This window comes from Podarcis cretensis (assembly GCF_951804945.1).
Source record: "Podarcis cretensis genome assembly, chromosome: 15".
In the NCBI taxonomy this organism is placed as follows: Eukaryota; Metazoa; Chordata; class Lepidosauria; order Squamata; family Lacertidae; genus Podarcis; species Podarcis cretensis.
In genome coordinates this window covers 16,650,885-16,664,595 of record NC_137185.1, presented here as the reverse complement: position 1 = coordinate 16,664,595, position 13,711 = coordinate 16,650,885, and the positions used below count along the sequence as shown (strand labels likewise).

At 46.0% G+C, this 13,711-nt stretch overlaps 1 protein-coding gene across 1 annotated transcript; it reads right to left on the bottom strand.

The window, feature by feature from the left end:
• Nucleotides 1–3,048: 3,048 nt before the first annotated feature.
• LOC307203659 (tRNA uridine(34) hydroxylase-like) lies at nucleotides 3,049–12,688 on the bottom strand. The gene is made up of 3 exons (XM_079954632.1): nucleotides 12,114–12,688; nucleotides 4,690–4,798; nucleotides 3,049–3,764 (listed from the first exon to the last, which is right to left on the bottom strand). Exons 1-3 carry the CDS (start codon nucleotides 12,282–12,284, stop codon nucleotides 3,484–3,486), a joined length of 561 nt encoding a protein of 186 aa, XP_079810758.1. The 5' UTR covers nucleotides 12,285–12,688; the 3' UTR covers nucleotides 3,049–3,483.
• Between the last annotated feature and the right edge of the window lie 1,023 nt (nucleotides 12,689–13,711).

Below are 13,711 nucleotides of genomic sequence, written 5' to 3'. Positions count from 1 at the left end.
GTGGGCAGTGAGGTTTGAGTTCCAGTGTTGTGGAAGATCTGTAATTCGATCCGGCACTTGATCTGTGTCTTTGCTGGGATTTTTAGCTTTTGCTCTGCTCTTTCCAGGCGCAGGTCCATGTTTAAAAGCTCTGTTTTATTTTTTGCCCCAGAACTTCCCCCGCGAAAACCCACTCTTCAGTGTTCAATCGGAGCAAATGTCAATCCAGCTTTCCCTCTTCACAGAATCATAGAATTGTAGAGTTGGAAGAGGCCCTGAAAATCATCTACTCCAATTCCCTGCAAGGCAGGAATATGCAGTTGTCCCATATGGGGATCGAACCTGCAACCTTGGCATTATCAGCACCGCACTCTAACCAACTGAGCTATTCCCAGTTGCTCCGATTGAGATTTAAAGAGTGGGTTTTCACAGGGAAAGCTCTGGAGAGGGAAAAGGGTGCTCAAACACGAAGCTTTAAAGCGTGGGGTCCATGCCTGGAAAGAGTGGAGGAAAGCTAAGGGTGGATAAGCCCTCAATTAACCAAACTAACTCAAAGGAACTTAGCGCTCACTAGGTCGCTGCCAAAGAGGGATTGAGAGCAGGACAATTAAGGTCCAGTCCTCCGTCCTTAGTGCTGGAGTGGTGGGAAGCTGCCAAAATGATGAACTAGGAGGCTACAGAGAGAGGGGAAGAGGGAGAGAGAAGAAGCTCCGTTTGTGTTGCTATGAAACTTCAAAATGAAGCCTCCTGCCCTGAGTTCTCTGCTTCTGTTTGGATTGCAAACCTTGAGTGCGTTGATCTTCCCCACTGTATATTGTTGTAGGTTTTGGGAGGGGTCCGTCTGGATGATGCCCTGAGTCTCTTCCAATACTTGGGGGTCCTGTGCCCAATGATGGTTGCAATGTAGTAAAGGATGCTGTTGTTGAACTAGTCACGCAAGTTTATTGGTAAGACAGCGAGTGACCTTATTTGGCAACTTAAGTGTCCTCATCTGTATCCCCAAAGACTGAGCTGGGTTGCAAGAGCTACCATTGTGTTGGTGCCCTCCAGGATGAGTGGACCTTTCCTCCACCCGCCTCACCTGGCTGTTAGGTAGGCAAACATGAACCAGAGTAATGTGGGTGAGATGAATTGGAGCCAGGCTGGAAGCCAGATACACACAGACCTGCTTGTTCTGTACTGGACCAAAGTTACCACTAGTAGAGAAGAAAGATCTGCTGGGGTGTTTGATGCTGGGAGCCCCTCCATCTTATGCTCAGGTTGTATATATGTGTAAATAAAGCCATATATCCCAAACACACCACAGTCTCTGCTGACCTTCCTTCCAAGGAAACCAAATGCTGGGTATGAATCTGGAACCCCTGGAATCTCTCACTGTTTGGAGAATAGGGTTGTGTGGAACAATATATTTTATGAGTTAATTTAAGCAGGGGGGTTTGCAAAGCCTCTTTCTCCTGGGATGGGCAGAGGCGGCCAGGGGGCTCCAGACCTTTCCATGCTAGGGAAGGACTTGAAGTATTTGTCGCTGAACGTAAGAAGTAGGCCAGTCTCTGCCAGCTGAGGCTGCTCTCTTGAGCCAAAAATGTGGGTCTTCACTGCTGCTCCCCCACTTCCAGCTTTCCCCACCTGTGTCATCAGTACCTGATATTTCCAATATCCCTCTATGGAAGGGAGAAAGGACCCTGAAAGCAGGCGAAGGGCATCCCAAAAAGCGATGGAGATGAACTCCAGGATTGAACAAATTTCTCTGTTTTTCTCCCCCTGTTTTAATCTCACATGCCTGGATTTAGGTGCATTCTGGGACAAAATCTGGGTTTTAGTTTTGGTTTTTTGTTTTAAAATGGTGCTGACTTATGCTGGATTTTTCCAGTGACCAGGGAGGGCTGCCTCAGCCATTGCAAAATTCCTACTTGAAAGGTAAGATTTGGCAACTCGGAGATTGCTGCCTTTAAAAGGCAAATTTCTCACCCTTAAGGCTTTGAAGGAGAAAGCCATGAGAGACTGTGGAAAGGGGGGGGGGGTTGCTTGGTATTGATAATCAAATCAGAGGAACAAAGCAGTCAGTTCTAATATATGTGTTGCAATCCTGACAGCAGAAAGAGAAATACTTTTCCAAAAATCACCATGTAAAAACTAAAAGTTCTGCTAAACTACATGGATTTTTTGTAGCTGTGGCTCACCACTTTCCTTTCAGATCATCTTTCAGGTCCAATGCCCAGTTCAAATTCCCACCCATATAAAGAGTCCCTGTTGAAAGCCTCAAAGAAGATCAAATACTGTACAGGTTTTAAAAACACCTATTTGTCCTTATTTGGGCCATAGATCAATCCCAATGAATTTCCCTCATGTAGGATCCCTTTAAGAAATGTGTAAGAACTGCATCCTCTTTAAATGATACATGAGGGGACATGCAAATATTTCCCAGCTTTAGAGGTGCCTGTGACTGAATACCACATGCCTCAAGAAATATTTATAAGTGTTAATAGCTCAAGCCTCTTTTTAAAACTGAGTTTCCTGCAGCATTATAAAGTCTGGGGTTTTTTGTTTCGGAGCATTCCAGACTCTCCGTCACTTCCTTGGCTTACCCAATCTATTGACATTCCAGGAGCAAAATGCTCAAGTGGAATTGTTAGGTATTCTCTATTTACATATCTTATGTCCTTTTTTAAAAAAAGATTCGCAATTCAAGTCATTTGGTGTATTTTGCCTGCTCCGTTTCCCCTCTCCTTCCCTGTCCCCAAGCACAACATAACACCCACCTGCGGACTGATTCCCTGCACAGAGCATCCTGCAATAGGAGCCTCCAAGTAGGGAATGTATAAGCGGAATGAGATAAGCACCATCTCTCTCAATCGGCTCACCAATACTTTCTACTGAAACACTAAATTTCAGCAGAATAGCAGAAAGCCCCTGTTTTCTACCTCACTAAGGATAATCAAGGCATATAAGTCTCATTGTAACTCCCAAAACATAACAAAAAAGTAAGCTGTCTATTTGGCACCCGTGTGATAGAAACATGCAGCCCTCATTTCCCAAGGGAGTTCTGTAATTGAGGAATCTAAGCCATCGTTTTATTTCATTTCTTTATTTCATAGACTTTATACAGTGCCTAATTGCGCAAAACCTCAAAGCAGTTTACATTCTCCTTTCCCTTCCTCCCTCACAACAAACACTCTGTGAGGTGAGTGGGGCTGAGAGACTTCAGAGAAGTGTGACTGGCCCAAGGTCACCCAGCAGCTGCATGTGGAGGAGCGGGGAAGCAAACCCGGTTCACCAGATTACAAGTCTACCGCTCTTAACTACTACACCACACTGGCTTGCCCCTGCTTCGTTTCCCAAAATATTCTGTTGCAAACACTGCAAGACTTGAACTGTCTGGCAAGTCTCTTTTGCAACGCCTGAGAGTCCTTGAAATGCTACTTTCAGGATGGGGTGGGTGCTTGTGTGTTCTGACAGTCACTTGCTGCTAATGCTTTGGAATAATTTGCCAGCTCAAGCTGCTCCTCAGATCTCTGCCCTGAATTCAGGCTCCAGGAGCTTGGCCCAGGTGGGGCTGTAGGGGTGTACCACCGAGGTGGGCCTCTCCTGCCTGTCTACCATCTGCCTCCGTTCAACAGCCCAAGCCACCAGGCCACCACAGACATTGTAGATCTTGGGCGAGGCCATGCAGGTCTTCCCAGCCTCCTTGGAGAAGTAGCTGCCCAGCAGCTGAGCTGCCATGGACGACCGATAACCCACTGTGCAGTAGCAAATGATGGGCTTGCTGGGACCCTCCTCCTCCCGCCCTGGAAGAGACAGAGATGTGTGTGAGAGAAAAGTGATTAGAGTAAAAGTCTGCATAACTGGACTGGAGAAAACTCACATCATCCTGACCCTCTTCTGAGCTGATTAATGGGTGTGCTGCTCACAAGCAGAACTTAACAGCTCTTATCAGGATGACCGAGTTATTACAACCTGGTTAATTAGACGTCACAAGAAACTAGCTTTGTAGGAAAAACACAGGGAAACAGCACTGCTGGTTAAAAGCCTTCAAACATTCCACGTGCACTTCCTTCACGCTTTAAACTTTTCACCTTTTCGCTCACCTTCTGCCATAAAGCCTTAGGCCTTGCAGACCCCAGACCCATTCATTCTGCGCCCATAGAGAGAAAGGGCTGGTTTCGTCTTGTTGCGAAAAGAGAATTGCAAAACATCAGGAAGTTATAAATAACAAAATATGTGTATAAACGAGAAGGCTGGAAGGAAGCATTGTGGATTGTCATTGATCTTGAAAATTGCGGTTCCGAAACGTAATACATTTTTAATTTCATTTTTTTACTTTAAATTTTTTTATTGAGAATATTTCAATTGAACATAATAAAGTTAAAAAAAAAAGCTTAGAAAAAACAGAAGAAAAGAAGTATACCATACACTATTTATACTATATAGTGTTTTTTTCCTTTCCTTTCCTATTATGTTTTATTGTAATTTTATTGGTGTTAGCTACCCTGATCCCGGTTCTGGCCAGGGAGGTCGGGGTATAAATAAAAAATTATTAATATTATTATATCTTACATCATTTATTTAGAAGCATTAGTGCCTTCATGATTTGTGTGGAGAAGTTAACCAGGTTCTCCCGCCTGATGGATGAGATGGTCCCACCACACACACCCTGCCACAGTCCTGCTGCCAAGACTGTGAAGATCTCACCACATGAGGAGTTGGCTATACCTGGCGCAAGCCGTGTCTTGAAAAACTCCAGCAAGGCATCTGCTTCAGGAGGAACCAAAATGGCACCCGGCAAGTGGCTGACGTCAAACTCTGCTGAAGTCCGAGTGTCCTGAGGCAACAAGAAGAAAAGAGCAAAATGACTAGTAGGTGACAACCATGTTTGGTGTTTAATGTTTGGCTGAAATTGGCTTCCTAGTCCTGCCCGCTGGAGCTGCCCAAGCCTTATGAGTTGAGGGAGTTGGGTGTGTTTAGCCTGGGGGAGACTGAGCGCTGATTTGACAGCCATCTTCAAATTCCCAAAGAGCTGTCGCATGGAAGATGGAGCAATCTTGTTTTCTGCTGCTCCAGAGACAGGGGACCCAAACCAGTGGATTCAAATGAAAGGAAAGGAGATTCCGACTCAACATTAGAAAGAACTTTGTGATAGTAAGAGCCAGTGCTTTTTTTCTTTAAAAAAAATGTTTAGGGGTACTCTCATTTTCCTACTCATATTGAAATACTGCCCCTCAATGGTGCCAAACTTAGATTCACGAAATGTTTAGGGGTATGCATACTCCTGCGTCCCCCCAGAAAAAAAGCACTGGTAAGAGCCATTCAACAGTGGAACGGATGACCTTGGAAGGTGGTGGACTCTCCTTCTTTGGAGGGTTTTAAGCAGAGGTTGAATGGCCATCTGTCAGGGATTCTTGAGCTGTGATTACAGCATTGCAAGGGGTTGGACTAGATGCCCCTTGGGAGTCCCTTCCGACTCTACAAGTCTACGATTCACAGGCATTCATACAATGGAGCTTTTGTGAGCTCTGCAGCATCACCTGCTGCTCCCTTCCCTACTCCCAACCCTCAGTACAACTGGTGGCCAGATGAGCCAAACCTCTAATCAAGGCTCTGCTGTTCCACGCAGGAATCCCTATGATCTTACTGCTGCTCCTGCTGCCTAATGACAGAGAAAGAGTCAAGAAATTGCAGCTTGTGTCCTCGGCTGGTTATAAATAAGCATCTTCTATGCACACCCTCTTTCCATGGCCTGTTTGCAAGTGAAACTCTCTGCAAATTTTGCCTGACCTTTGCAGGAGAGAATCTCTGAAGGTTTCTGGGTGAATTCTGTGTTAAGTAATTCTTGGACCCGGAAGTGGGCCAAAGCAAAAGGCTGCATTCTAGCAGGGCAGAACCAGGACGAAAAGTATTCTGGGTTAGCGATAATCTGGAATAAAGACTGCCCTGTTTCCATTTGCACCTGGGTTGCCTGAGGTTAGAATTCCCATTCCTTGGTAAGCCTCCTCAGAAGTAAGCCCCACTTTGTTTGATAGGGTTACTCTTTTCAAAAGGGTTCTCCCACTTCCATACGACAGATACATTCTACTGTTCTGGCAAGCAAGTGAAAGCAAATCCTTTTTCACTTTAATGTGCTGCATGCATTCTCTCACACCAGAAGCCTACCGATTTATTCTCAGACAGATGGGGGGCAGGGGCGGGCGGATGGATGATGCTTACACTCCCCATACAATAAAACCAATAGAGATCCAGTGTGGTATCGGACTAGGCCTGGGAGACCGGCGTTCGAATCCCCACTCAGCCATGATGCTTGCTGGCTCACCAGTCACTCTCTCAGCCTAACCTACCTCACAAGGTTGTTGTGCAGATTAAATGAGGAGGCAGAGAACCAGGTACGCACCACCCAGTGCTGCTTGAGGAGAAAAGGTGGGGTAGAAATGAAGTAAAATGAATGAATGAATCCCAAGCAATATACTTGTGCTTACAAAATATTGACACAGTGACTCCTCAACAGCTCCTGAAAAATGCTTCTTTGCAAAGGAACAAGAGCAGAGGTCCCCTTAAAGTTTGGAAGCAGGTTCTGTTATTGGAAGGAGGGTAAAGGGAAATAGATAATACAGCATTCACAGGAGAGTGGACTAAGCAGTAAACCAGACTGTTGTGACTGAACGTTTATGACCAGAATTGAAAGTGAGAGCTGTTCTACAGAGGAATGGACTCCCTTGGAAGAAGTTGGACACTTATTCATTGGAGGTTTTAAGAGAGAAGTTGGATGGCCATGCACTGGGGATTCTTTAGCTGTGATTCCTGCATGCAGGGCTGGACTAGATGACTCTTGGAGGTCCCAACTCTACAATTTTCTGAGTCTCTGTGACCTGAAGGGATGTGCCCAAAGTTTGTGGATCATCCCCATACAGTTCACGATGATGAAATCCGAAGAAGGGGTCCTCTGGAGAGCTCCCAAGGGAGCAGCTGTCCAAACTGGGCAAATGAGTGACGAGTCAGGAAAGCTGCTGCAAAGAGATGTAAACTGAGTAAAAAAAGAAGAATGATTAATCTAGATTTGAAAAATCCAGAAAGAGATATTGGGGTGTGGTGGATATAGTTTATTGACAGCATGGATTCAGGGAGGGTGGAACAGCTGTGGAACAGGTTCAGTAGAGGGAAACCCAAATGTTTAAGGGGATAGAGCGACTTTCTTATGAGGAAAGGTAGCAGCGTTTAGGACGTTTTTGCCTAGAGAAAAGCAAGTAAGTGGTGACATGATAAAAGTATATAAAATGATGCATGGCATGGTGAAAGTGGAACGAGAAAAGCCTTCTTTCCTCTCTAATAACACTATAACTTGAGAACATCCTATGAAGTGGAGTGTTGTGGGATTCAGGGCAATGCATTGTTAACCTGTGGAACTCCCTCCCTCAGGAGGCAGTGATGGCCACCAACCTGGCTAGCTCTAAAGGAGGATTAGACAAATTCATGTAGAAGAGGGCTATTCATGCCTACCAGGCACAAATTTGCAAAATGAGCCACAAAGTCAGTCCTGTCTCGTGCCTGAAAGCACCCTCAGGGTATTTGTTTTGGAGACTGGCACTAACAACGTCCATAGGGACCAGACTGACACAACCGCACACACTTGTGTTGCCAGGGGTTGGAAAAGAGCCTGCTGTACAAAACCGACTTGCAAATCGAGCAGCGTTTATTTCAAGCAGTGGAGGCTTAAAATACCTGTGGTGCGGTTGTGTCAGTATGACCTGAAGGAGAGCAAAGAGACGCTTCTGTTGGCTGGGCCCAGCTGGGAGACTGGTTGGCTGCTAGGCTGATTCTAAAGAGAGGCGCTGGCCCCTCTGGCAACCTGAGCCCTGGAATTGTACCTGGCCTGAGTCAAACGGAGAAGGGGGCCTCCTTGGCCTCCTTTCTGGGCTCCCCAACACTGCTCTCCGTTCTGGCACACAACGGGTGCCTCTCTCTGGGGCCAAGCCCAGTCCTTAGGTAGAAGGCAAGGCAGCAGTAGGTCAGTCCCAGGGACCACATAGGTCAAAAGGACATTTTTGGGCCCCATCAAGCTCTTTGGAACACTGGGACACCATGGTGGGTTGATTGTGAGAATGTGGTTGGTTCCAAAGATCAGCTTTTTCCTCTCTCTTTTTAAAAAATGCATAACCCCAGTGTTGGACCCCCAACAGGCAGGCTAACCACATGCTTAGGGCTCCAGCAAAGCATGAGACAAAAAACAAATGAATTTGACATTTGATATTAAAAAAACAAACCACACAAGCAGTCTATCATAGGAAAAATCTGAACATCCCCTGTTCTCTGTTTATTATTTATCCCCCCCCCTAAACTAGAGGGGTGTCCTACAAATGTGGACGCGTCAGAGGAGAGACTGTTGGACTCATCCAGGAGCACTTGCCTTGCCTCCTGCCTCCCCTCAGCCTGGGACCCCCTATAAGGCAAAAATGCTGCTTCATTATTCTTGTCTTCTTTTCACATTTTTGTAGGAAATGTTCTTAGCCTTCATTCCGACTTGCTTGTGGGGAGGTTACATGTGACAATGCGCATCTATCCTGCATTCATCCTGATTCCATTGTGGGCTCTTTATATGCCTTTCTTGTTAATCACCAATTCATTCCAAGCTTTTTATGGCATTTCCATGTACTTTGGGCACCCCTAAGACTGCCAGGATTTTGTGGGAGGGATCTGAGCATCTACCGGAAATTCAGGCAATCTGTTGCCATGGTGCAACAAATCCACTTTAAAAAGACAACCCCCCTGGCTGTTTGCAGTTTGGGAAGTGATGGGAAATGTGCTCGGAAAGTGGGGGGGGGGCATTTGTGCAAAATGTTTACTAGGGAGACATGTCAACACTGCAACCAAACATCATTTCATTCCTCCAGATAAGCTTTGGGCAAGCGGATTCAGTTCAGTCAACAGGATGACAGAGCCAGGTTAATTTCCCAGAATGCTCCTGAACTCCTCCCCTTCAAAGTAAATGAACACAGTACACAGCAGCAGCAAAATGGAGCCAGGTGGAATAACGGGGTCAACCGTAAAATGTTACAGGAGATTGCCAGAGCTTCTCCCATTTCTGGTGCAGCAGCCAGACCCTCTAACCTAAAGTCCAGGCCTAGCTCCAAATGGTTTTCTTGCCTGAAGTGGAAAAGCACACAGTTGCTGGGAATCATAGCAGGGGCTCAGGGGGAGAACTGCTGCTATTGAACTCGGGTTCTGCTTGCTTGTGGGCTTTCCTTTAGGGCATCTGGTTGGCCACTGTGAGAACAGGATGCTGGACTAGGTGAGCCCGCTTTTGGCTTGAACCAGATACAAATCTCTTCTAATCTTCTTAGCAGCCAATGTCACACTCACACCTGTCAAGAAGCATTGTAGCCAAAGTTGGCTACATCATTTTGACCAGAAAGTTCCACAATCACCTTGACCTGGGAGTAAAAACACAATAATTATCGATTAAAAAGTAACAGTGTAGCTGCCCTTTCAAGACGACACCCTAAATTAGCTGCCTCAATCAATTTAATAATGGTCAGATACTGAACAACTCAGTTCATTAGAGTATGGTGCTGATATTGCCATAGTTGCAGGTTTGATCCCTGTGTGGGACAACTGCTTATTCCTGCATTGCAAAGGGTTGGGCTAGATGATCCTTCCAACTCTACAATTATATGATTCTATTATTCTCTTGCATGTTCAGCTGAGCTAGTTTTAGAGAACAGATGCAACTTTTGGGTCCATCTTTGTCCTGCATATTTTATCCGTTAAGAAAGCAAAAATTGGCCTGGCTTGGGTGGCCTGGAATAGAAAAGGCTGCCGTTTATTTTGGCCCAGCGAAGGGCCAAAGCATCCTGCCGAGCGCTGTCCCCTGAAATCCCACGTGGGAAAGTGAGCTTGTGGGTTTGTCTGGTGGGCTGCCCCCACCTCCTTTTAGCCGGAGGAAGAGGCTGTGTTTACTGGGGAGGGATGGCATTCTTTGCTTTGTGAAGATGATAGTTTCTCAACTGCTAAAACCACTTTGTGTAAAGAGACACCCTCTCCTGCCATGTTAACAAAAGCTAAGAATAAGTCAGCAGGAGAAGCCTTTCTAAAACTCATTTCGTAAACGCTTTCTTGGAATGGGGAAGATTATAGGATGCCGCTTAAAACAGTTACATGATATCTCCTTGTGCAAAAATAGCAAAACCGTTTCTAAAAAGGACACGTTGAGGCTGTTGTATAAATGGCAGTTTTTAAAAATAACATACCCAAGGAATGTCCAGTGAAATCCTGCTTGTTTGACTCTGTGGGTTACACCACAGAGGTTGTTTTAGCCTCCTGATGTCGGGGGGGGGGGGAGAATCTGGGTCAGTAGGCAACTCAGATTTTGGCTATCAATAGAGGCCCTTTCTGTGGCACTTTCTCACCTTGAAATGCAGTGAGAAGCAGCTATGGGTGTCCTGACCCCTTTGTGGAGCAGAGGGCCTTGCAACCAAGCTTCTCATTCAAGCAGACCCACAGAGGAGGAGGAGAGCCTGGCAATATCTCCCGGGCTCATGAATGAAGGCCCACAATAGGAAACGTGACTGGGATGAAAATGAAACCCTTTAATAGGGTCCGGAGGCTCTGCGATCTGAAGCATTTGTATATCTGAAGCGAGTCAAAGAAGAAAAGGGTTGCTGGGAATGCTCTCAGACCCTCCAAGTGTCCCTATTTTCCAGGGAGGTCCCTGATTCCAGATTTGATCCTGGAATGTCCCACTTTTCCTTAGGATATCCCTATTTTCACTGGAGAAATGTTGGAGGGTATGGTGCTATCAGACCCTGGAGCTGCCTGAAGGCAATCCTGTATAATGTTTAATGTTTTATTATGCTGTTATATATATTGGAAGCTGCCCAGAGTGGCTGGGGCAACCCAGTTAGAAGTGTGGGGCATAAATAGTAAAATTATCATTGTGGAATGGGACGTCCCTCTTTTCATGAGAGAAATGTTGGAGAGTATGTGCTCTGGGAGGCCTGGCATCAACATATTGGGGATGGCCAGTGCCACAGGAATCCCCAAGGCTGTCCCCATCCCACTTCAAACACCCTTGTGCCTTGAAAAGCATTCCTTTGGGAAGAAGCTGGGTGCTGCTGCTCCTGCAATCCCAGGCCTGCTTTGGGACTCAGTCAGGGTCCTCCTGGTTAAACAGGCACAGGACTGGGCTGCATCCATTTCTAAATTTGTGGCCCAGATTTTGTAGAAACCTCCCTCTCTTTGGATGAGGAACCATTGATGAGAAATACTGTATACTTTTTTTAGTTGAGGGGGTGTTTCCCAGTCAGCTGTGAATCACCTGGTAGTGCTATCACCTAACCCACATTTAACCAAAATATAAAGTGCTTTATTGAATACAAGATAAATTGCACCCACAGCAACATGCCCCCCCCCAACAACAGTCCACTAGGACAGGAAATCAAAAGGCAATATTTGTCAAGATTTATCCTTGTCAGAACCATACCTCCTACTCATCACTGCAATGTTATCTAGATGCTTCCAAGCTGACCACTTTCATATATTTCCTAGTCTTTAAGCCAGACAGGTCATATTTCCCAAATTCTCCCTTTGTGAAAAAATACAAACTTTTGATCTCTCTAACCTTCTCTTAATCATCAGAGATTCTGAGAGTACAGTGGTACCTCGGGTTACATACGCTTCAGGTTGCATACGCTTCAGGTTACAGACTCCGATAACCCAGAAATATTACCTCGGGTTAAGAACTTTGCTTCAGGATGAGAACAGAAATTGTGTGGCGGCGGCGCGGCAGCAGCGGGAGGCCCTATTAGCTAAAGTGGTGCTTCAGGTTAAGAGCAGTTTCAGGTTAAGAACGGACCTCCGGAACGAATTAAGTATGTAACCAGAGGTACCACTGTACATCAGTCCCTTTATGGATACAGTTGGCCTTGAAGCCTTCAATTCATTTTAGCTGACCACCTGTTCCTGGCGGCTCCTGACCACTCTGCCTCCGACTGTGGAGGCAGAACATAGGCACCTTGGCTAGTAGCCATCAATAGCCCTCTTCTCCATGAATTTGCCTAATCATCTTTTTAAAAGCCATTTAGGTTGGTGGTCTCCAGCAGAAGGGAGCTCCACAGTTTAACTATTCCTGCCAGCAAGAAGTTGCTACTTACAAGAATGATCAGCTCCTCTAGTTTTTCCTTCATCCACTGCTGAAGGGTTTCTGTGGTGACCACCTCCACACCTGGGAACAGCCCTTTTACCCATTTTATCACCAGGGACCTCTTTTCTGATAGGTCCGTGATGCCTGCAGCCTCAATTTCTTTTAATAGCTGGTCTGCCATTATCAGGACCTGGAGCTCTGAAGGAAACGTGGAAAGCGGGTGCCAGTAGGAGACTTTTGACTGGGTGGCTCCAGAATAGTTAAGAGATCACGTGGAATTTATGGGACCAGCCTTGGCAAATAGAGCAACACAAGCTTTTCACAACATTGGGGGCATTTTGCAGAGGAATTCAAAAGGTGGCCCAAACAAGTCTGATATTTTTTAGCAAATATGCCAGTAAAATATGATAGTTTGGGGTGTCTGAACCTTGTTCCCTACTGCTGTGCCCTCAAATTCAGACCTTCCCCCTCCCCCTTGGCAGACACAGCCTGACACTTAGGCGAGGTGAAACATTAAATGCAAAGGGAGGAGGCACCAATGATAAAACTTTAACTTTGCTTTCTGGTATCAAAATCCCTGTGCCCTTTGAACACTTCAAAACCAGAGATGGGAGCCACGAGGCGGGGAAAGCAGGATCCAAATCACGAGGTAGAATAAATAAAACCTCTGCAAAGGAAAGTGAGATCGGAGCACAAGAACTTTTCCAAGTGTGGAGGCAGAGCATAGCTACTGACAGCCTTTATCCATGAATTTGTTTAATCCTATTTTGAAGTCATCTAGGTTGATGGCCATCACTGCCTCCTGTGGGAGTGAGTTCCACAGTTTAACTTTGAGCTGCATGACATACTCTCCAAATTCCTCAGCAGAATTACTTTCTTTTACCTGTCCTAAATATTCCAAAGCCCAGCTTCATTGGATGTCCACTTTGCTATCATCCGTTCATTAACCCACCCTTCCTCCAAGCAGCTCAGGATAATCCACATGGTCCTCTTCCCCATTTTATCCTCACAACAACCTTGTGAGGATGGCAAGGTTGAGAGAGGGTGTGTGACCGAATGTCACCCAGGGAGCTTCATGACTGAGTGGTGATTTGAAGCTGGGCTTCCAAAACTCCTGACATAAAACTCTTCCTACAGGGATGCAGTGTGGACAGCATTGCAATGGGGACCACCTGTTTATGGAGAACTCATCCTGATTTGCTTGCATTGTGGCATCTGCTTGCTAGATGGGCTATTGGTCTGATCCAGCAGGCTGTTCTTAGGACCCAGAATTAGGATCCCTGCTTGAGAGCTCTACAGAACCTTGCAAATAGATGCATTTCAGTTACTGGCAGCTGTGTGGAGCAGGCTTGTGACGCTGGACCTAACCCTGACTTTAGCAAAGAGTTAAGCCTTCCTGACTACAGAATCACAGATTTATGATCTCCCTTCTTTATTTTTGAACTGGGTTGGGCCTTCAAAGAGAGGGCTGTCCTCATTACAGGAAGGCATCTGGCCACCCTGTCATCCTCACCATAGTAGGCTCCTGGAACTCCCTGCCACAAGGTACCACAGTGATCACTGGCATGAAAAGGCTGTTGTTGTTTTAACAATCTGGACTCCTACTGG